At 54.4% G+C, this 22,264-nt stretch overlaps 1 protein-coding gene across 2 annotated transcripts; it reads left to right on the top strand.

Annotated features, from left to right (window-relative positions):
* The first annotated feature begins 1,645 nt into the window (after nt 1-1,645).
* Nucleotides 1,646-21,631, top strand: BID (BH3 interacting domain death agonist). Of its 2 annotated transcripts, XM_079938415.1 has the most exons (5): nt 1,646-1,693; nt 13,264-17,035; nt 19,218-19,357; nt 20,026-20,238; nt 21,166-21,631. In XM_079938415.1, the coding sequence occupies exons 2-5, from the start codon at nt 16,684-16,686 to the stop codon at nt 21,175-21,177; spliced, it is 717 nt and encodes a 238-aa protein (XP_079794541.1). In that variant the 5' UTR covers nt 1,646-1,693; nt 13,264-16,683; the 3' UTR covers nt 21,178-21,631. The 2 variants fall into 2 exon arrangements, with proteins under 2 accessions (XP_079794541.1, XP_079794540.1); XM_079938414.1 differs by lacking the exon at nt 1,646-1,693 and having other exon boundaries at nt 12,643-17,035.
* The last annotated feature ends 633 nt before the right edge of the window (nt 21,632-22,264 follow it).

The raw sequence follows: 22,264 nt of genomic DNA, 5'->3' as shown, positions 1-22,264 counted from the left end.
TGTGATGTGGAAAGTGAAATCACAGTCAGAGGTCTGTGTAAAAAGGCAGAGACTCATGTCATCCATCACCCAAGTTTAGCGGTCAGAAGCTGTGAGAGTAAGAGGAGAGTTGGGTGGTGCTGAGGCTGGAAGGATTACTGGCTCGATGCATTGGTTTGAAGTTAAACTCCTCCTGACAAGACCACAGTGAGAGCCTGGGAGCAGCTTTTAGGCAGCATGATTTGGCCTGGCTGGTCCACATAGGGTACTGGCAACGCATTTGTGGTCCTAGAGATGAACTTACGGCTCTAGAGTGTGGGTGCGGGGGGGTGGGGGCTGATGGCTTATGCAGGCGGCCTCAGCGGCCAGGTGAGGAGTTCTGTCCCTGGCCATTGCAGGGAGAGAGTGATGAGCTGGGACCCCTGATGGGTGGCTGGCCCTGTTGTGCCTTCACACCAGTCATGTGTCTGTTGGGATGAACCTGCTCTCGTTCAGATTTTCTAGATTGTCCCTGTTCATACTTCCTTCAGCGCTGCACACGAAAGCCAAAACTTTCACTTAAAGTTAGGTGTGAGACAAAGTTGGACTCTTGCAGTGGAAATTGGCAGCTCCATCCTTTCCTTGCAGGGCTGTGAAATCAGTCCCTCACTCTCTCTCTCTTGTTTTGACTGCCAGGAGCCCCATTTAAAAGTACTTGCTGTTTAATACTTTTATCACTTGGATATGCAGCTCTGATAAAGAAATCAAGTTGGGACACAGACAGATAACACTGCCTAGATTTAAAAACTGTTCCCTCAGTGGCCTCTGCGGGGCACGTGGTTCCCAGTTCCCATGGTGTGATCTTTATTACATAGTTGTTTTTTTTTTAATTAATTTATTTTTGGCTGTGTTGGGTCTTCGTTGCTACACGCGGGCTTTTCTCTAGTTGCGGAGTGGAGGCTACTCTTCGTTGCGGTGCACAGGCTTCTCATTGCGGTGGCTTCTCTTGTTGCAGAGCACAGGCTCTAGGCACGCGGGCTTCAGTAGTTGTGGCATGCGGGCTCTAGAACGCAGGCTCAGTAGTTGTGGTGCACGGGCTTAGCTGCACCGCGGCATGTGGGATCTTCCCGGACTAGGGCTCGAACCCGTATTCCCTGCACTGGCAGGCGGATTCTTAACCACTGCGCCACCAGTGAAGTCCCTATTACATAGTTTTTATTCACTGTAAAATTGGTGCCACAGTTATTTAAGAAAAATTGGAAAGTACAAAAAAGTAGAAAATCCTGCGATTTTATCATTTCACTGTAACCAGCCCATGGTTTCTGGTTATATTTCTTTCCGGTCTTTTTTCTTCTTTTTAAAATTCGGTTTCTATTCCTGAGTTCGCGTGTAGCGACTGCCCTGGTCCCCGGAGGCCTCTGTTCCTGCTTCTCCGTGCGCGGCCTCCAGGGACCTGGCGAGGGGCGGGGCCTGGAGGTGGGCCTGGGGCGGAGCCTCGTCGGGGTGCGGCCGGGAAGGGGCGGGGCCGCAGCAAGGTTGAGGAAATGATGGGGTGGGGGCGTGGCCGGGGCGGGGCGGCCGTGGCCGGCAGTGAGGGGGCGGAGCCTTGTCGGGGCGGGGCGGGAGCGACAGGAAGTGGGCTTGCGGCGGCTGCGCGCTCCGCCCCCGGAATGTCGGCTTTTTCCCGCCCGAGCCCTGTGCGCAGCCGTCTCGCCGCCTGCCGCCGCCGTGGGAGGTGAGTACCCCCCGGCGTCCCCAGTCCCAGTGCCCTCCATCCCTGGGCCGTCCCCCCCTGCCCCCGCGCGCTCCGTCCCGCTGCTCCCTCCGCGTGAGGCAGACGCGGGTGCGGGCCCTGGCGCCTCCCCGGCTCGCGCTGCCCTGAACACGCTGCGGGCGGCGGAAGTGGATTGTTGAGTGACTTAGTGACCGGAAACCCCGAGAGTTCCGAGACCCTCAGCCAGCAGGCCGGGCGCGGGGCGTGGGGCGCGTTTCTTTCATCCAGCGAGCGGGACACGCTGCGCTGCAGGGGTGGGATGGCCCTCACGGGGGAGGGGGTGGTCTTCACTGAGGGGGCCTCACCCCTGAGACCCTTTCGGGCGACTCCGCCCCGGCCATGCCCCTCCTGCGGGTCTGTCTGCTGCCCAGGCCTCCGTCGGCGGCCTCAGCAGGGGCACGTGGTTCCCAGTCCCATCCCACCCGTCGGGACAAAGGCAGGTCGGGCTGGGGGCTCTCCTGGGCCCGGGTCCCTGCCATCTCCGGGCAAACCCTGAGCCCGCCGGGAGCCACGGGTGACTGTCCCTGGAAGAGGGTCTGCGCTCGAGCTGGGGGAGGGTGGGAGGAGCCCTCCGGCAGCAAGGGTTGAGCTGGCTCTAGGAAGGCACCGCGGGGAAGAGGATGGGGCGGCCCGCGGGGCGGCTTCTGGACTCCTGCCGCGAGGGAGGAGCGCAGCGCACAGGGGCAGCCTTAACGCTGGGGTCCGAGGACGGACTTCTCTGGGCTGCGCCCAGAGAAGGCTCCGCGGGACGGGGTGCTGTGTGGTGGGAATGGCGACGTCGGGACACCGGGATGCAGGCTTTGGAGCAGAGAGCTGCCGGAACAGGGGCTGGGTCCCGTAAGTCTTGTCTGAGGAGGTCAGGCCATCCGAGGTGGACTCTGAGGGGTGGATAGGAGCTTGCCAGCAGTGCGGGAGTGCTGGGGGAGGGTCCCCACTCCCGGGCCTTCGCAGACCCAGGACTGGAGGTCCCACTTACTGCAGATGCGAGCGGCCTGCCCGGAAGCCCCGGCACCCAGGGGCAAGGAGGAGGGGGACTGGCCTGGCGCTGCGGCCGCCTGCCTGTGGCGGGGGAGGGGTGGGGCCTGTGCTCCGATGGAGGAGCACGCGTCGTGCGCCGGTGCCCGGGACGCCGCGTCTGGACTGTCGGCCCTGAGAAGCCTCGCTCCAGAGCTGTGGCAGGTGCTTCTGTGGCTGCGCCTCTGGTGGCCGGATGTCAGGTGGGGGCTGTGGAGGGAGTGGAGGCCCGGAGTGCCCCCCACCCCGCTGGGCCTCCCTTACACAAGATCTGACAGCAGCACCTGGGCCCCCGGGGGTCACGCGTGTGCTCGCCCGAAGCACCCGCGGAGCTCACTGGGCGGGACACGCGGGCAGAGATTTGTGTCTGGACGAATGCTGATCCGAGACAAGACGCTTGAGTACCCTGCCGCCCCAGAGCCCCGGCTCTCCCTGCGGGGCTGCGCTGCCTGGGTTCCCGGCCGCCGCCCCACGTCTCAGCCCTGTTAGACCCGCGGTGGTGGTGGGGAGGGCCTGGCCTTTCCGCAGACCCCTCCCTGCGGGCAGCCTTGGGGGCTGGGGGAAGCGTGGGGCGGTGCCCTGGACCCGCTCTGGACCTTTTCCCCGGTGCCCGACCCGGTCCTTTCCCTCCTTCCTCTCCCTCCTTCCTCTCCCTCCTCCCTCCTCTTCCTGCCTGTGATGGGCTGAATGGGGAAGTATCCAGTGAACAGCAGACGTGATCATCTAGGTGAACCACAGAGCAACCACTTCCGCTGCAGACTGAGTTCTCGGTTGGCTTTTGTGTATTTGTGTCCAGGGTTCTAGAAGCCACCACTGGGACAATGAGGAAGTGGCTCGTTTGCAGTTATCCCCTTCCCTCAGTGTCCTGTCATCGCGGGCGGGGAGGAAACGGGTTCCCTCCGGGTCACAGAGCAGGTTGGAGAGGGGCTGGTCACCTTCAGGCACAGGAGTGCCGTGCATCCCGGGGACCTTCTGCCGCGGTGGAAGGATGTGGCGGCCGGGAGCGTGGCTACCACGCGTGGCGGAGGGCTCTTCCGGGGCCAGGGGTCCGGGTCACCAGGAGGGCCGTGGGACATCCCTTTTTTTCTCCCTGGCTCCAAGGCAAGGGAGGTTGTTGGGACAGAGGCCCACCTCGACGCTCTGGAGCAGCCCCCGGCACACGGCCCCTGCGGGCCGTCTTGCTGCACCCTGTGTGCACACACCTCTCGGCCAGGGCCTGTGCAGGTCGGGCGGCGGTGGACGAGGACACTGGGACTCGGAGGCTTTCTGCACTGGGGGTGGGTTTCACTTCTGGGGCTTGTGTGACGGGGTGGCTCCCCCTCTTTATTCCACCCTCCCTTGGGCTGCTTTTTTTTTTAAAACCTCTTTATTGAGATATTTCACATACCATAAAATCTGCCCATTTAACGTGGTTTCCAGTTTACTGTCAGAGCTGTGCAGCCATCACCACAGTCTAATTTTAGAGCCTCTCAACAGCCCCCAGAGAAGCCACGCACATTATCAGTCACCCCCAGTCCCCTTATCCCCACAGCCCCAGGTGACCCTTGTCTACTTCTTTCTCTATGGAGTTGCCTATTCTGGGAAGTTCATATAAATGGAATCATGCAGTCTGTGGTTTTCTGTGACTAGATTGTTTTCACTCAGCATAATGTTTCAGAGTTCATCCGTGTTGTAGCCTGTATCAGAATTTCATTCCCTTTTATGGCCAAATAATACTCCATTTTATGGATCTACTCCATTTTCCTTATCCATTCACCAGTTGATAGACATTCGGCTTTTTGCTACCTCGAATAATGTCACGATGAACATTCGTGTACAAGTTTCTGTGTGGACGTGTGTTTTCATTTCTCTTGTATATATGCATGCCTAGGAGTGGAATTGCTGGGTCTTGTGATACCTCTGTTTAGCATTCTGAAGAGCTGCAGAACTGTTTTCCAAAGTGGCTGCGCTATCTTACATTCCCACCTGCACGGTATGAGGCTCCCGGCTTCTCCACATCCTCGCTACCACTTGCTATTATCCTTTTGGTTCTAGCCGTCCTCGTGGGTGTGAAGGGGTATCTCACTGTGGGTTTTTTTCCTTTCTTTCTTTTTTTGGGGGCCGCGCCGCACACGTGGCTTGTGGGGAGCTTAGTTCCCCAACCCGGGATTGAACCTGAGCCCTCAACAGTGAGAGTGCAGAGTCCTAACCACTGGACCGCCAGGGAATTCCCCTCTCATTTTGGTTTTGATTAGCATTTCCGTAGTGGTTAATGATGTTGAGCGTCTTTTCATATGCCTGTTGACCATTTGTATATCTTTGGATCCTATTAAAATCTTTTGCCCAATTTTTAACTGGGTTGTCTTTTTATTGTTGTTAACAAGAATTCTTTGTATTTTCTGGGTACACGTCCCTTGTCTGGCAAATGATTCACGAGCACTTTTTCCCGTTCTGTGCGTTGTGTTTTCACTGATCGTTTCCTTTGAAGCACAAAGGTTTTTAATTTTCAAGAAGTCCAGTTTATCTTTTTCTTTCTTGTATAACTTGTTCTTTTGGTGTCATATCTAAGAAATCACTGCCTCTCCCCAGGTCATAAAGTTTTATTCCTTTGTTCTCTTCTAAGAGTTTTTTTTTTAAATGGTTTTAGCTCTTATATTTAGGCCTATGACATGTTTTGAGTTAGTTTTTGTATATGATATGAGGTAGGGGCCCAAATTCATGCTTTCGCCCCTGTGATACCAGCTGTCCCAGCACCACTTGCTGAAAAGCCTGTTCTTTACCCTGTCTTGGCCCCTTTGTCAGAGGTCGATGAACCATAAATATTAGGGTTTATTTACGGACTGTCATTTCTTGTCCATTGATCTGTGAGGTTATCCTTTGCCAGTACCACATTGTCTCAGTTACTGTAGGTCAGTCATAAGTTGTGAAGTTGGGGAGCGTGAGTCCCGCCAGTTTTGTTCTTTTTGACTTTGGCTATTCTGTGCCCCTTGCATTTCCTCATGAAACGGGAGCCATTTGTCACTTTCTGCGGAAAAGCCAGCTGGGAGCCTGAGGGTAATTGTGTTGAGTGCGTGGGTGTCTGTGGGGGGCTCCCACTGGCGGAATGGAATACACCTTCCAGTCCATGGACAGGAACGATTCCATTTATTTCGATCTCTACTTTCCTTCCACGATGTTCATAGTTTTTGCTGTACAAGTCTTACATATCTTCTGTGCAGTGTATTCCGAAGTATCTCATTTCTCTTGATGCTGCTCTGTTTCTCGTTTCATATTTGGGTTGTTTATTGCGGGCATGTAGAGGTACAACAGATCTTGCAGAGATTGTGTCCTGCAGCGCTGGTGAACTCATTTATTACTGCCAGGGGTGTTTTAGTGGATTCCTTGGGCTTTCCCATATGTAAGGTCATGTCATATCAGTATCTTAAAGTCTCTCAGTTGCTCCCAGTGTGTGCAGCCAGGATTGAAAGCCAGTGGTTCCCAGGCCTGTGGGATGGAGGGGAGGGCTGAGGAGCAGAGCAATCACTGGGGTTTCTGAGGAGGTGCCCAGCGTCTGGGGAGGCCTGAGGGACGGAGAGCTCGGTGCAGAGGAGCCAGAGAGACAGACCAGCGTCCACACTCCAGCTTCTGTCCTGGCGAATCCGGGTGGCAAGGGGCTGGAAGTGAGGCCACACTGTGTTCTGGGTGAGTGGCAGCTCCCACCCTGCCACGAATCGTCAGAAGGGGCCCACGTGGACACTGGCCTGGGCCTCCTGTGGCTCTGCGTTGACCCTGTTCACCCGCTTCGGGGGAAGGACTGTCTACGTGACCTCAGCAGACCTGGCGGGCGCCTTAGAAATCCACGTTATCTAGAAACTGGTTGTATCATCTGTCTTACTGGTTCCCTTATTAATTAATGAGCTAATAATTAAACTCTTGGACGTGTTCATTTTGTTGTTTTGTATTTGTGTGAACGTCATGGTTTCTCCCTTTTCTGTGGCCGGCAGATTTGGAGCCGTCCCTGGAAGCGTGCCGGTGGGTCTCAGCCCCCCGAGGCCACGTCTCAGGGCCAGTGGAATGGCTCCCTCTGTCCTGTGTTTGGCTGGGTTTTGCGTTTGCACATGTGCACCAGTTACTCCTTTGGTGCCTTTACTGACTGTGGTCCTTGTGGGCAGGTGTCAGAGGTCTACTCTGTGTTGAGCGGGAGAGGACAGAGAATCTGGGTGGTCAGACGGTGGTTTGCGTCCTTGGTCTCTTTTGAGCTCAGTTCAGAATTTTTATTTTATTTATTTATTTTACATCTTTATTGGAGTATAATTGCTTTACAATGGTGTGTTAGTTTCTGCTTCATAACAAAGTGAATCAGTTATACATATACATATGTTCCCATATCTCTTCCCTCTTGCATCTCCCTCCCTCCCACCCTCCCTATTTTGTGCCACCACGGAGAACCACTCCTTGGCATCCGGACCCGTGAGCCTTGGTGTTTCTGTGTTTACTCTTGACCTGGCCCTGAAGTTGTGGGACCGACACCGTGTGCCCTGTGGGTCTGTAGTTCAGCAAGGCCTTGGCCTCTTGGCGTGTAAATGTGCAAAACGTTTTCTCATCATTAGGCAGTTAGGTTGTGAAGTGTCTCAGATTGGAGGAACTCTGTTCTCATTGGCTTGTGGACCTAAATAAATGCTTATATAAATATTTCTAAAATTTCCAGAAAATCTGGAAATCTCGTTTCTAATAATTTAAACGCATTAGACTTTAAAAAAATTTTTAATGCACAGAAAGAAACTCAAATTTTATTTATTTATTTATTTTTGGCTGCGTTGGGTCTTCGTTGCTGTGCGCGGACTTTCTCTAGTTGCGGCGAGAGGGGGCTACTCTTCGTTATGGTGCGCGGGCTTCTCATTGTGGTGGCTTCTCTTGTTGCGGAGTGCAAGCTTCAGTAGTTGTGGCACGCGGGCTCAGCAGTTGTGGCATGTGGGCTCAGTAGTCGTGGCTCACGGGCTCTAGAGCGCAGGCTCAGTAGTTGTGGCACACGGGCTTAGTTGGTCCGCAGCATGTGGGATCTTCCCATACCAGGGCTTGAACCCGTGTTCCCTGCATTGGCAGGCGGATTCTTAACCACTGCGCCACCAAGGAAGTCCAAACTCAGAAACGTTTTAAGAATACAGGTTTACAAACAGACTCACAGGTACAGAGAACAAACCAGTAGCTACCAGAGGGAGAGGGAACGGGAAGGGGCAAGACGGGGAGGGGATTAAGAGGTACAAACTACTATGTATAAAATAAATAATCTACAAGGGTAATATTGTACACCACAGGGAATACAGCCAATATTTTATAATAACTATAAATGGAGTATAACCTTTAAAAATTGTGAATCACTATGTTGTACACCTGTAACCTATACATCAACTGTATCACAAAAAAGAATGCAGGTTCACATAGTTAAGATAAATCTTTGGCAAATGAGGATAAATTAATAATTTGGGGTTTTAAAAAGCTGTGTCTTTTCTCTGATTTATCAGTATTATACTTAATATTGATTACATGTAATAATCAATATATCAATATAACATTGATACAATACATTTTATTGTAATTGGTTTTCCCCCGAACTTCTACAGGTTTACTTATCAAATCAGCTAATATTACTCTTACATGATGTTTAAAGTTAAGAGAAATGTAAATTTGTTTTCAACTAAGTTGAATAGAATTCTGACATTGTTTTTACTTTAACAGTATTCCAGGGTACAGCTTGGACGCACATTAAATTGAGTTAATGATGGCAATCACTGTCTACCTAGGTAATTTCTAAGTAAGACAGGATACTGAAGCATTGCGTACCAGGTGTAAGTTCAAGTGTTTTCAGTGTCCTCAGCAGAGGCTTCGTCTCTGGCTGGTGTCGCTCAGCGTGTCTGCACTGTGGGGACGCCCAGGGCACGTGTGCTGCTGGAGATAGCGTCTGAGTTGTGTGACACCCGGGCACCTGGTTTTCTGTGAAGGAAGGTCAGTCACTTGGGTTGAGTCTTAATTAAAATGGATGACAGAGAAAAACTGTTGTATATGTGCTTTTATTTTCAAGGAAAGGGGGTCTTCACACCCCCCCTCAAACTTTTTGGTCTCTCTTTTACACATAAAAATTACTGAGGACCCTGAAAAGCTTTTGATTAAGTGGTTTTTATCTATTTTCTGTGTGAGAAAGTAAGACTGGAGAAAATTTTCAAATATTGTTGATTTGTTTGAAAATATCAATGCCTGTTGCTTAACGAATATTTTTAAAAGATACTGTATTTTACAAAACAATGTTTTTAGTGAGAACATTGTTTCATGTTTTTGTAAATCTCTTAAATGTCTGAGTCTGAGAAGAAGCTATGAAATCTCACAGTTTTAGCAAAGTTTGCTTATTTTGATGGTCTTGCCTCCTTTACTGTAAAAACGAGTTTTTTTGGTTTTGTTTTTAATTGTTTATTTTTGGCCGCACCGCGGAGCTTGTGGAACCTTAGTTCCCCGACCAGGGATCAAACCCACACCCCCTGCAGTGGAAGCACGGCGTCCTAACCACTGGAGCACCAGGGAAGTCCCCAAAACAATAATTTTTGATGCTTTATGTTTTAAGGGGAAAAACAGCCCCACAAAGAACAAAGGTTGATCACTTATGAGGAGCTTAAGGTTTTCTTAGTTTCGTTCATTGATAACCATGTCCTGTTTCTCAGGCATCCGTGACCCCATCTTAAGTGCCCAAGTGGACTCTGACAGAGCTTCCAAAGGTTGGACCCTGAATTTAGGAAAAAAAATGTTTTCAGGATATCTTTTACACCTAAAACTAGTATTGAGACTTCCCAGAGTGCCCCTGGAGAATCCCACAGGCCGTTTACCTTATACTTATAAAGAGAGCGATTATACAATTAATCAGATTTGGCTGAAGTGTTACTGTTGTGAGGCTGCTTCGGTTATGTTTACAGGAAACCGTTACTCATTTAAATGTTTCAGAAGCTGTGTGCTATATGGGGACGCCTTTATTCTCAGGGGAAACACTGATCACGGTCTTTTTTTTTTTTTTTTTGGTACGCGGGCCTCTCACTGTTGTGGCCTCTCCCGTTGCGGAGCAGAGGCTCCGGACGCGCAGGCTCAGCGGCCATAGCTCACGGGCGCAGCCCCTCCGCGGCATGTGGGATCTTCCCGGACCGGGGCACGAACCCGCGTCCCCTGCATCGGCAGGTGGACTCTCAACCACTGCGCCACCAGGGAAGCCCTGATCACGTTTTTTAACGTACTGTACCCCAAAAGAGAATCTGACCCCTTCCGTTCTGATGTTGTCAGTTAGAGAAACACGTGAATCACCCCCGGCAGCCTGTGCCCTCTGGGGATGAGTTGGGGCTTTTCGTGTGTGTCCTCAGCAAAGAAGGACGGAATCAGAGACTTGTGGAAAGGACTGGTACTAGGTACTTTGAACTAGTGAAACTTCACAAACAGACGTTTGTGTTCTCCTGGTTTGTGTTCTCCTGGTTTCAACAACTCAGAGCTTCGCCGGGTGCAGGTCAGGGTTTCCAGGCTCTTCTGGGTGCAGACGGCGTGGGCGCAGCTGCTGGGACCCACAGACCAAGGTGGGAAACTGGTGGTTTGCTCAGAATATTCCTGACGTTTCCATTTCTGTTTTCTAGACACACGAAACTTTCTCTTTCTTCCAACTGTCTGTAACCCATAAAAACCTGGTAGACGGAAATGACAACTAGTTCTTCCTGACAGAATTCTTGCTCAGTTTCCTCATTTTGTGTGATGGTACTGCTATTTGCATAGGTTCAAAAAGACGACTCTGTGGGGGGTGTTTCCTTTCAAACTTTATTGTGGTAAAATAGATTAAAATTTTACCGTTTTAATCAGTTTAAGTGTACAGCTCAGTGGCGTTAATAGGAATTAATAATTCTCTAGAAAACAGGCACAACTTCTCATGTAAGTGGGGCAAGACGGTGTGTGTCCTCCTGCGTCTGGCTTGTTTTGTTCGGTGTAACATCCGCAGGGTTCCTCCACATTGTCGCAGGTGCCAGAATCTCCTCCTTTGTTGTGTGTGTGGTTAAATATTTATACATAAACTTTTCCACTGTAACCACTTCCGAATGTGCCCCGCACTGAGATGCCACCACCCCCGTCCTCTCCAGGACCCTCGCATCTCCCCGCCCCGGGCCAACAGTCCACTTTCCAGCAGAGAAGCAGCTGCCCTTGTGCGTCTGGCTCGTGTCACTCGGCTCAGGGCCCTCAGGCTCCTCCCTGTGCAGCAGGTGCCATAGCCCCCTCTCCGAGGCCGAACGAGACTCACCCGGGATGGACACTGCGTCCACCCGCTCACCCGTCAGTGGGTGTGGCGTTGTCACCACCTGTGCTGTTGTGAGTGACGCAGCCAGGAGGGTGGGTGTGCACGTACCCGGAGGCAGAGTTACTAGAACAAAGGTAATTCTGTGTCTAAGTTGGTGAGAAACTGCCTACTGTCCTTTGTTCTTTTTACCAGGATGTAATATAATTGGACAACTTGAGCGCCTTCCTCAGAACGTCCTATTTCTGAATGATGCTTGTGTGATCGACTGTGACAGGCCACTTGTCACACAACTGAGCTGCCTGTAGGGAGTGAAGGCTACAGAGCCTCCCAGGAAAGCCAGTCTGGCCCTGGGGTCCCCGCCCTCCGTGATGGGAAGGTCGCTTCCTGCAGGCCAGGGAATCTGAGATAAGTGGGGACCCGAGTAAGAGAGGCTGGGACTGAATATGAGTGGACGATGGCAGAGCAGCCTGCCCGGCCCCTTCCCCCAGCCCCCCCCAGTGACCACCAGCCCGGAGGTCAAGTCAGAGTGCTCTCTGGGACAGTCCAGGGAGCTAAAAATAACTTCAGGACTCGATTGACACCCGACAGCTTCTCTCCTTTGTTTGTGCCTCCAACGTGGGGCGACATAGAGGACACCATCGCACAGGGAGCCACGGCCAGCGGGCCCCCTGCTTCCCCCGCGGCCTCCTCTGCAAAGCTCCCCACCCACTGCCTGCATTTGAGTCTCTGCCACGTGCAAGTGTCTGGATCCGTGGCCCCTGTTCCCCTGGCTGGGCTTCCTTTTCTCCGCACACATATAGAGGGGCCACAGGTGGAGCCTGTGAACTTGCTGGGCCTGGCGCTCCTGCCCGCCCTCGGGGTAGCAGAGTCCAGCCTGAGCTTCCTGGTGAGAATTTCCAGACAGAAGCTGATCTTGTGGCTTTAGTCGTTGTTTAATCTGAATTTGAAAAAGAAACCTAGGAGGCATGGCTCGTTAATTAACATTCTTATGCGACCCGCTCTGTTTGTGTGTGTCAAAGAATAATCTTTGAGATCATTACCAGTCTAGAGACTGTCAGGAAATCTGTGAAAGACTTTGAAATGGGCAAAAAACCTGGATATTCTGGCCAGCTCACCCTTTTCTTGTCTTTGAGCTATTTTACGCCTCTGTGAGCTGCAGAAAACGGATGCTGATGCAGGTGATTTGTCCATAGAAATACAGGTGCTCTGCCGTGGGTGCTTGTGTGCTGAGTGGTTTTAACATCTTTGTTTCCCCCATTAATCAGTTATATAAAATCTTTAGTAAGTGTTCATTTCAGAAGGAAAAAAGGAAATCCACCTTCTCCAAACCCACTGTCTTTCTGAGGAAAACACCGGGGCCCAGCCATCCTGCAGAGGCACTTTCTCCTGTGCATCCGTCCCGTCTGGGTCAGCATCCGTGTTCTGCTCTCATTCTATATCCTTACATATAGAGGGAGAGCTATAAAGACATATATGCACAGGTGACCTTCGAACAACAAAGGTTTGAACTGCGTGGGCCCCCCTTCTGTGGGGATGTTTTCCACTAGTAAATGCCCCACGGGCTGCTGTTGGTTGAATCGGAGAATGCAGATCGCGGATACAACTACATTCTACGCCCACTGACCCCCGCGTTGTTCAAGGGTCACTATGTAAAGGCATTAAAACATTTGGTGGAAGTATCTGTTGAGGTGGGAAATGAGCACAGTGGATCAGGGCCGCGGCGACAGTGGGGAGGGCGGGCCCAGGCGGAAGGCAGATTTTATGTGAGTTACCCCTTGATGGCGGCCTCCCCGGTTTTCGGAAGCTCGTTCCCGAGAGGGTGTGGTGGAGGCCGAGGCTGTGACTGTGGACGTGGGTTGGCTTCTGCGGCCTTTCCCTCAGGGGCCTGCTCTGTGGCACATTGTCCTGCAGCTCTGCCTCCTGTCCTGGAGGCCCGTGGAGGCCCTCGGGCCAGCGTCCTGCTGCTTCCTGTCTGTCCCTCCAGTTCATCTGCGACCTTTGCAGCCTGCCCGGCCCCAGGGTGGGCTCATCCGCTCCCGGTGGGTGGCCTGGGTCCTGGGGATGCAGGCCCCCAAGGCCCCCGCCCGCGCTCCCGGGGTGGTGGTGGGGGAAGCCTTGCCCTTTCTCCCTGGAGAGGAGCTGGTTGTTCTCTTTTTACCCCGTGTATTTCGGAACCGTATGGAAGTTCCAAATTTGACAGTTACTGCCCTACAAGGGGCCCTGCACCCACCCTGTGTGTGTCCTCTTCCAGGCTGCCGACCCGCACCCCTGTGAGCTGGAGCCCACGACGCTGCCTGGGCCATGGACTCGAAGGTCAGATGGGCGGTGGTCCTGGGGGTGTGGGCGGCGGAGCCTCGGATCCCAGCTCTCGGGAGCACAGGGCGGAAAACCCCTTGTCCCCGCACCGCTTCCGCCCGCTCCTGTGCAGGACAGGCTCAGAGCTATAGCGTCGCCGAGGTCGCGTGGGCCAGTCCCCTGCCTCAGCAGGATGGGGCCTAAATGGCGCCTTGTGCTTTAAGCGAGTTTAAAAGAGAAAGTCGCGCCTGGCCCAGCAGAAGCTCTTCTTCACCTCCTTCCTGTCTTTGCCAGGCAGTGTGGCATCTTCGGGTGCCCAGCCCGGGGCCCTCCGTGTCGCCACCAGCCCCATGGGGGCGGCCGCGGGCCTGAGGACTTACTAGGTGGTTCACGAGCCTGGCCCGGTTTCTGCATCTCTGAGCAGACAGCGCCTGGGGGCTGGGTGTGCGCTTCTCAAACAACCCTCTGCAGGCCTGGGAGCCGTGTGGTTCTCAGCTTAGCAGCTCAGGAGAAACGTCAGCTACTTGAGCAGAAGAGGTTTCGGGCGCTGCCCAGGTGCCGCTTCTCCTGATGACTTCAGTGGGAAAGGGCAGACACACTCCCAGGGCTTTGCTTTCCCCTTTCTTTCCTTCAAGCTGAGAAAACCGAGACACAGGCGTGCCCCACAGTCAGGTTCATGGTGAGACATCCAGCAGCTTCCTCTTCCCCCGTCAGAAATTTCACCCTGCTATAGATTTTCTTTTTTCCCTTTGATTTTGTTTCCAGGTTTTTTTAAAATTACAGTAAAATTTACCATTTTAACCTTTTATTTATTGATTGATTGGCTGTGCTGGGTCTTCGTTGTGGTGCATGGGCTTCTCATTGCAGTGCGCGGGCTTCTCTTGTTGTGGCGCATGGGCTCTAGGCGCGCGGGCTTCAGTAGCTGCAGCACGCGGGCTCAGCAGTTGTGGCTCGTGGGCTGTAGAGCGCAGGCTCAGCAGTTGTGCACACGGGCTTAGCTGCTCCACGGCATTTGGGATATTCCCAGACCAGGGCTTGAACCCGTGTCCCCTGCATTGGCAGGCGGATTCTTAACCACCGCGCCACCAGGGAAGCCCCCATTTTAACCTTTTTTGAGTGTCCGGCACAGTGGCATTAAGAGCACTCGCGTCGCTCTGCCACCGCCGCCCCCTTTTCTCTGCTTCAGGGACCACACAGATGAGAGGGATGGAGCAGTGCGTGTCCTCTCGTGTCTGCTGATATCACTGAGCATGATGGCTCGGTTTGGTTTTGTTTTTTTTTCCTGTTTGTATGGCGCTGTTCATCTATGCTGTAGCATTCTTTGATTTTTTTTGACATGTAGAGCATGAGGTTGGTCCCTTGTCCTGTTCTGTGTCTCCTGTCTGTTCGGTGCGGTTCATCTATGCTGTAGCATTCTTTGATTTTTTTTGATATGTAGAACATGAGGTCGGTCTCTTGTCTTGTTCTGTGTCTCCTGTTTGTTTGGTGCTGTTCATCTATACTGTAGCATCCTTTGATTTTTTTTGGTATGTAGAGCATGAGGCTGGTCTCTTGTCCTGTCCTGTGTCTCCTGTCTGTTCGGTGCTGTTCTCTCCAGGTTTGGACACCAGGGTTAGTCCGGTTTGTCACACGCATTGGACAGCTTTCCATCGTTCCTCTGCACGGGAACTGACTTTACAGCACTAGTTATTTTTGCCTCCTCTAGATGAAATCTGTGTTATGCCTGGCAAGATTTCCTAAGTCTTGATCATTTCTCTTGACATACTTTTTCCTGTGACCTAAAAGGATAAACAGCCATCACATCTTCCCCCTTCTGAGACATCCATTTCAGCTTGCGTCACTCGTCCGTCCTTGGCTTGTCACCAGCCCTGCTTGTTCTTGGTGTTAAATGCTGTTGGTCTTCTGGACCAGCTGCCTGTGTGGGAGTCCAGGCCAGCCTGTTCTTGACATGCTCAGAACGGAGTCTGTCCACACGCTTCCCAGCCGATGGCACTAAACACTTGGCTCCAGGGCCTGAGCCCTCTCACACCGGATGCTCTCCTTCTCGCCTGGCCACTTCTGTTCTTTGTGTTTCAGGGGTCACTGCATCTGGGTTTGATACCTGACCTGGCATAGCTGGTGGCAACCGCTGCTGCACGCCCAGACTTTGGACCCTGTTTACCAGCCTCTTGAAAAAGACGGTCTGGTTTGGTTCCCTGGGGCTGCAGTAGGGAAACCCCACCGGCTGGGTATTTTCCTGAAGTGTCTGGAGGCCACAAGTCTGGTATCAGGGTGTTGCAGGGTTGGTTCCTCTGGAGGCTCTGAGGAGTCTGCTCTGGCCTCTCCAGCTCCAGTCTCCGTCTGCACTGGCATCCCTGTGTGTGTCTGTAAGCCTGCCCCTTTCTCTTGTAAAGACATGGGTCATGGGATTAGGGCCCAGATCCAGGATGACCTGGCCTTAACGTGACATCTGCAAAGACCCCATTTCCAAATAAGGTCCTGCTCTCAGGTCCTGGCGGCCAGCACCTGGGCCTGTCTCTGGGGGACACGGTTCAACCGCAGCCCTGCCTCAGCCCCTCTTCTCTCCTGACCAGGACGTCTCCTGAGGTAGAGACGAAGCACATTCTTGAGTCTCTCAGCTGCCTTGTGCCACTGGCCTCACTGTAAAGGTTTAGTAGAGTACAGCTTTTACATACATTTCCCCCTTTTAGGAGTAATTCTGGAGAAGCAAAGGCTGAATAGCAATACATAAGCACCTTATTTTATGCATTTTGTTGAAAACAATTTGTCCTCTAAAAACTGTCCTCTCAAAGTTTTCTGATTTTCCTAATCAATATTTTTCTAGTATTTTCTAATGAAAAACATTATGGACTTAGAAGTCAATTTTACCTGCACCTTCATTTTCTCCCCGTGACTGCTCCCAGCCCAGGCCGTGTGTTTCGTGTGTATTGATCTGGGCGGTCTCGGCATCCTAGCCTCTCACGATGCCCTCTCATCCCAGGTCTGGGGGTGACCTGAGCACCCCTGGTCCTGCTCTGCACTTGCCTTCTTGTTGCCACGTGCAGTGGCCCTCCTGGTTCCCCCGTGCTGCTCGTGGGCTTGGCCAGGGGTTAATCTACCTGAGGTCAGCCAGGCCTGCCCAGAGGCAGGTGTTGCCTGTGGTCACTACTGCCCAGGCTGTATTGAAAATCTGCTTTTGCACAGCACCCTCCTGGGCCCACAAAGGACGTGATGGAAGAGGATGAGCTTCTACCTGCTGGATGCACTCCCAGTGAGCATGGGCTCTGGCTGGTAAAAGATACGCAGGGCCTGGCACAGGCGTGCAGAGCCAGCATGGCACCTAGACACATACGTGCCTGGCCGCCCTCCCCGGGCTGCACCAGCTGGCCGCCGGCAGATGGGTCACCTTCTGCAGGATTGGAGCTTTTCAGCATCTGTACATGGCCCTGCGGACTGGCAGGGTGTCCAGGCCCCGGGCCAGGGAGGCCATCGCGGGCCCGGCTGCCCGGCCTGGGGCCATGTTCCCACAGGACTCTCCTCTCAGGTCAGCAATGGCGCCAGCCCCCAGGATGAGCGCACCACAAGCCTGCTGGTGTTCAGCTTCCTCCAGAGCTGCCCGCACTCCCGTTGCCGCCAGGAGCTGGAGATGCTGGGCCACAAGCTGTCCGTGCGCGCGGCCCACGACGACGAGCTGCAGACGGATGGCAACTGGTGCAGCCACTTCCGTCTTGAGGGGGCGGCAGAGACAGGTAGGCGCCGGGCCAGCCTCCGCGGCCCAGATGCTCAGGTCCACCCCGTGTCCAGCGGAGCAGGCCTCGCCGAGTCCAGGCAGTGGAAACCCACTCGGGCTCCTGAGGATTGTTTGCGTTTGTGCAGCGCCCGTGCTTTACTCCTGTGTATGTTATGGCCGTGACGATCTGCACGGTCACCAGGGCAGCGGGGACCTGGGGCTCTTTTCTTGGGCCGGGCCATCCTCCGTGTGTGGCAGATTCCAGGTGTGCGTCCTGTCCTCCCGGCCTCAGCTTTGGCCACCAGTGCTGCCGCCACGGAGGCCACTGGGAGCTGACGGCTGGGCGCCCCTCTGGCGGTGGGCCAGGCACAGCACCTCCTGGAGCTCCCTGAGGAATTCTCTTGGGTTCCTGAACCAGCCTGTGCTTTGGGGGCAGGCTCCCACGTGTTCCCGACGCGCCCGGGAGGCCTGGGCTGGAGTCTGCCGCCTGGAGGTGGGGGGTCACTGACCTCTTGAGGCTGATCTGGCCTCTGGGCCGCCAGCTGTCTCAATTCAGGTAGCCAGCGGCGCAGCAGGGGGTCCCCACCAGCCAGGGTTGCCTTAGGTCCCCTTTGGGAAGGGGCAGGAGTAGCTCTGCTCTCAGATCTGCTGCCCCGGTGGCCCCCATCCGCACCAAGCGCCCCTCAGATCGTGGAGCCTCACTGGACGCACAGGGCAAGGTGGGCGCTCGGGTAGGAAGCGGTGTGTGGTCAGGAGCCTGAGGAGGTGTGGCCACAACGGGCACAACGGAGGCCTGGCCGCCACTTGTCGGTGGATTTGTTCGCTCGGCTGGGCGGGAGGAGGTGGGAGAGCGGGGCCGTCGGGGGCTGTGTGGGAGGCGGGTGAGGACAAGCGCACGGGCCGGGCCGTGAAGGGGACCACGGGGGTGGAGCGTGGCCGGGCTGTCGACCCAGGTCTCCGAGGTCTTGGCAGGCGAGTGGTGACCTGTCCCCGAGCAGAGATGGGCGGGTAGTGGGAGGTTTTGGGGTGAGGAGGGCTCGTGTTGGGGTCACACAGACACGTCTTAGTGAGGTCAGGGCTGCAGCCAGGCCCACGGAACTCCACGGGCGCAGGGCTGTGCAGGCACTGCCGGCAGATTCCACCAACCACAGGTTGGAAATGCTTGGGGAAAAAAGTTCCAGAAAGTTCCCCAGAGCAAAAGTTGAATTTGCTGTGCAATGGTGTTGTATGAGGTGGAGGTGATCACGTGAGGGACGCCAGCCCCTGGAGTTTGGTGCCCGCAGGGGTCCTGGGCCGGCGCCCACCCAGACCCCGAGGGACAAGTGTGCAGGCAGCTAGGCGAGGTTGTTGGCCGGGGTCCAGACCACAAGGCGCGGCACTTGGACCCTCTGGTTTCCCAGCACGTGTAGACGTACGTGTACACTACACGGAGGTGTGTTCAGTGTGCAGTGGCGCTGTCTAACAGCGTTCGTGCCTTAATTAAAAGGACTTCTTCATTGCTACATGCTAACCATTCTCTGAGCCTGCAGTGTGTTGAAGCAGTGACGTCACTGGTCACCATACAAATATATAATAATGAAAAAGTTTGAAATATTGCGAGAATTACCAAAATGTGACACAGAGACACAGAGTGAGCAAATGCTGTTGGAAAAACAATGCCAACAACTCTCTCAATGCAGGGCTGGCTGCCACATGCCTTCCACCTGTGTGATGGGCGGAAAGGGGCTGGAGGTGGGGCGAGTACACTTTTGTGCTGCGGGGAGAAGCAGCAAGGGGGCTGGTCACTCAGTGCCCTGGGTCCCCAGCTGCGTACCTGGGAGTCAGCCCACAGCTGGGAACCCCAGAGCCCATGGAAGCTTCTGTTCTGGGGAGGGGCTGAGATGGTGTCCAGGAAGGAAGAGCGTGGCATCTGGGGAGGGGTGGGGGGGTGGGGAGGAGGCAGAGTCCAGGACGAGAGGCTGCGGAGCCTCTGTCCTGACCGCTTCCTCTGCCGACAGCTGTTGGACGCTGGGCTTCGAGCCCAGGTTGTGGCTACCCCGGCATCACAGGTCCTTCTCCCGCCCGGCCCCTGCGCCTGGTCCTGTGTTCACACTGTCCTCACTGGGCTGTGGATGCAGGACCCACCCCTTTCCTGGAGCAGGAACGAGGTGTGAGCAGGTCATCATCTGACCCCCCCCCCCCCCCGCCTTTCTGCACATTAGACTCTGAGACTCGGGAGGAAGTGGTCCGGGACATCGCCAGGCAGCTCGCCCAGATTGGGGACAGGATGGAGTGCAGCATCTGTCCGGGGCTGGTGGCTGGCCTGGCCGCGCAGTTCAGTAACTCGAGCCTGTCGGAGGAGGTGAGTGAGAAAACCCACGGGGCTTGTCCTCTGCCTCCTGGCAGACAGACCAGCGTCCAGGGAGGTGGCTCAGCTCGTGACTGCTGGAGAGAGAGCCAGCCTGGTGAACTGTCTCTCAAAGTCACTTGACAGCTGAAAACCTGAAGTCAGACTCGAGTTTGGGGACAGAGCCCCCCCAAAGATTAACGAGACGGATGTGACTCTTCCTGAAACATGTTCCACTCCTCTGACCGCTGAGGTGGCGGGGCCCCGTGACCTAGAAACGCCCTCGGGCTGGGCCCGGCGGGTCGAGTCCTGCCTCCGGGAAGGCCCGTCTGTCAGGGAGCCTCCCTCTGAGCTTCGCTGGCCGGCGGATCAGACACAGGCTGATCGTGCCGTTCCTGCTGCCACGTGTTGGCGTGTGGAAGGTCCCTTCTGGTCTGGTGGTGCCTGAGGCCTCTCCTGGCAGGAGGTCCCCATCCCCCTCCCTGCTCCCATGTACCAGGCTGGACCCCTGGGCGGTGGCTGACCTTGATCTCAGGTGCCTCCAAGCAGGAGACGAGGACCCACCGGCGCGCGCGGTGGGGGGGTGCCTCGCCTGCCCCCGGCTTTGCCTCCTCAGCTGTTTCCAGCACTTCCCTCCTCCCCGCGGGAGGCTGGTAACCGCGCCTCTGCTTCCACCTGTGCAGGACAGGAGGCGGTGCCTGGCGGCCGCGCTGCAACAACTCACACAGCTCTACCCTGCGGATGTGGACCGCGAGAAGACCCTGCTCCTGCTGACCATGCTCGTGGCCAAGAAGGTGGCTGACCACTCGCCAGCTGTGCTCCAAAATGTCTTTCACACCACAGTGACCTTCATCAACCAGAACCTTCTCGCCTACGTGAGGAACTTAGTCCAAAACGTAAGAGCCAGTGGTGGCAGCTCCTGGCCTCTTAAGCCCCCTTGGTGTCCGCCTCTCCCCACCCCGGCCCCCTCTGAGCTCTGGGACCCTCGCTGCAGGGCTGCCTGCTGGGGACAGGCCCCAGGGAAGGTGGTCACGGCCCTTCCTGCTCAGGAGGAAAGGCTTGGTTCTGCGTCCGGGAGTCCGGTTGTTTCTGAGAGGAGCTGCTGTCACAGGGCAGCGGAGGCCGACTGTGCACCCTTCACAGGCTTGTAAGAGCTGCTGGGGGCGAGCAGGAGAGGGGGCCAGAGGGGCCCACGCTGGGCTTCCCCAGTCTGCTGTCAGCCTCACCTTGTCACAAAAAGGAGTAAAATTTAAATTAAAACATGCTTACCAAGGAGGGTGAGCGGTCAAAAGGGGGTACAAACTGTACACGTCTGTCCTCCACCCAGGATATTAGAAAGTCTGGTGCTTCCGTTTCGTAGACCACCTGGAAGGGAAAGTGGATGTATCTTATCTATAAATTTTGGGGTTTTATGTGTCGGGAGCATTGCTCAGGTGTCTGTCTGACCCTCTTAACATGTAGTCGATGAGCCTTAAAAGCATTCTCTCTGCGTGGCCTTCGGTTATACGGGCTTTTAAAAGTAAAAACCGGAGGGAGAACACAAACCCCAACTCGTTGCGAAACCAAGCTGAGCTGTTTGTTGTTGGAAGGAGATAAGCCTCTGTTAACAGCGTCCAGACACTGTGGGACTGAAACAGAACCTTGGTCCAGTCCTCTCACCCACTGAGATGCCTCTTGGCACCATAAGTGACTTGGTGAAAGCTGTGTTTGTTTGCAAAGCCCCAGCTGCACTTCTGCTGACTGTGGCCCTAGAGGCTCAGGTCTAGGGTCCTGGCTCAGGAGGGAGGCTGGCTAATCCCGGCTGTTGTCCTTTCTTGCTCCAGGAGATGGACTGAAGGGACGACTCAACGAAAGTGCGACTGGTTACAACTTGAGATGGTGACAGCGGTGTAGCTGTCTCCACAGAGATGGAGCCTCGGCCACTTAAATGTGCTCAGAGAAGACAGGCACGAGGTGGCAGCTGTGTCTCTCTCACCATTTTAAAGCCAGGGACCATTTAGGAATTTCTTCATGTACGTGTGTGAGTGTTTCACATCATCTACATCCACCCACACACTGTGCCTTTACCTAATGTCTGCTGGAAAGGTCCCCGCCTGAAAATCAGATCTAGAAGCAGATCGTGAGTTCCCTGGTGGTCCAGTGGTTAGGACTCCTCTGCGCTTCCACTGCAGGGACCAGGTCTGATCCCTGGTCGGGGAACTAAGATCCCACAAGCTGCAGCCAAAAAAGAAAAAAAGAACAACAAAATGAAAGCAGGTTGACAAATAAAAGGCAGAAGAAAAAGAACAATGTTTTTTTGCTTTTTAAAAAAACCCACTTGGGACTTTCCTGGCGGTCCAGTGGTTAAGACTCCGTGCTTCCACTGCAGGGGTGCAGGTTTGATCCCTGGTCAGAAAACCAAGATCCTACATACCGTGCAGTGCAGCAAAAAAAAAAAAAAAAGCGCACCCTTGGTGGTGGTGGTGGTGTTACCACAGGCAGTGCCGAGTGTGAGGGGACCAGGGATTGGAGAGGGAATGCATGGACCTCTTACAAGTGATAAATTCCCCTCAAAACAGGGACACCTTCATAGTAAGGAAGTGCAGTCTTTTTTTTTTTTTTTTTAGGTTTCATAGAGAGGTTTAATGCTGTGTGTGTTCACATACCAAAGCTAATTCCACCAGCACAGGAAATCTCTCACTGTATATTTCCTCGAGGTTCATCCCAAGAGCCTGGGCCATTCCAGATGCAGATGGAAGAAGGCAGCACCACCAGATACCGGAGGGGTCCAAGGGGATGGGTTTAATTAATCGTCTTCCTTGAACTTGCCGTCGATGTAGGGCACCCGGTCCAGAATCAGTCAGTGGCCCATACCAGCCCCACGGCTCCCATAGCGCCCCGCTGGCCCACTGTGGGTGACCGGTTTCTGGCCAGCAGCATCGT

This window comes from Stenella coeruleoalba (assembly GCF_951394435.1).
Source record: "Stenella coeruleoalba genome assembly, chromosome: 11".
NCBI lineage: Eukaryota > Metazoa > Chordata > Mammalia > Artiodactyla > Delphinidae > Stenella > Stenella coeruleoalba.
The sequence above is the reverse complement of the archived record's forward strand: the minus strand, read 5'-3'. Positions and strand labels throughout refer to the sequence as shown.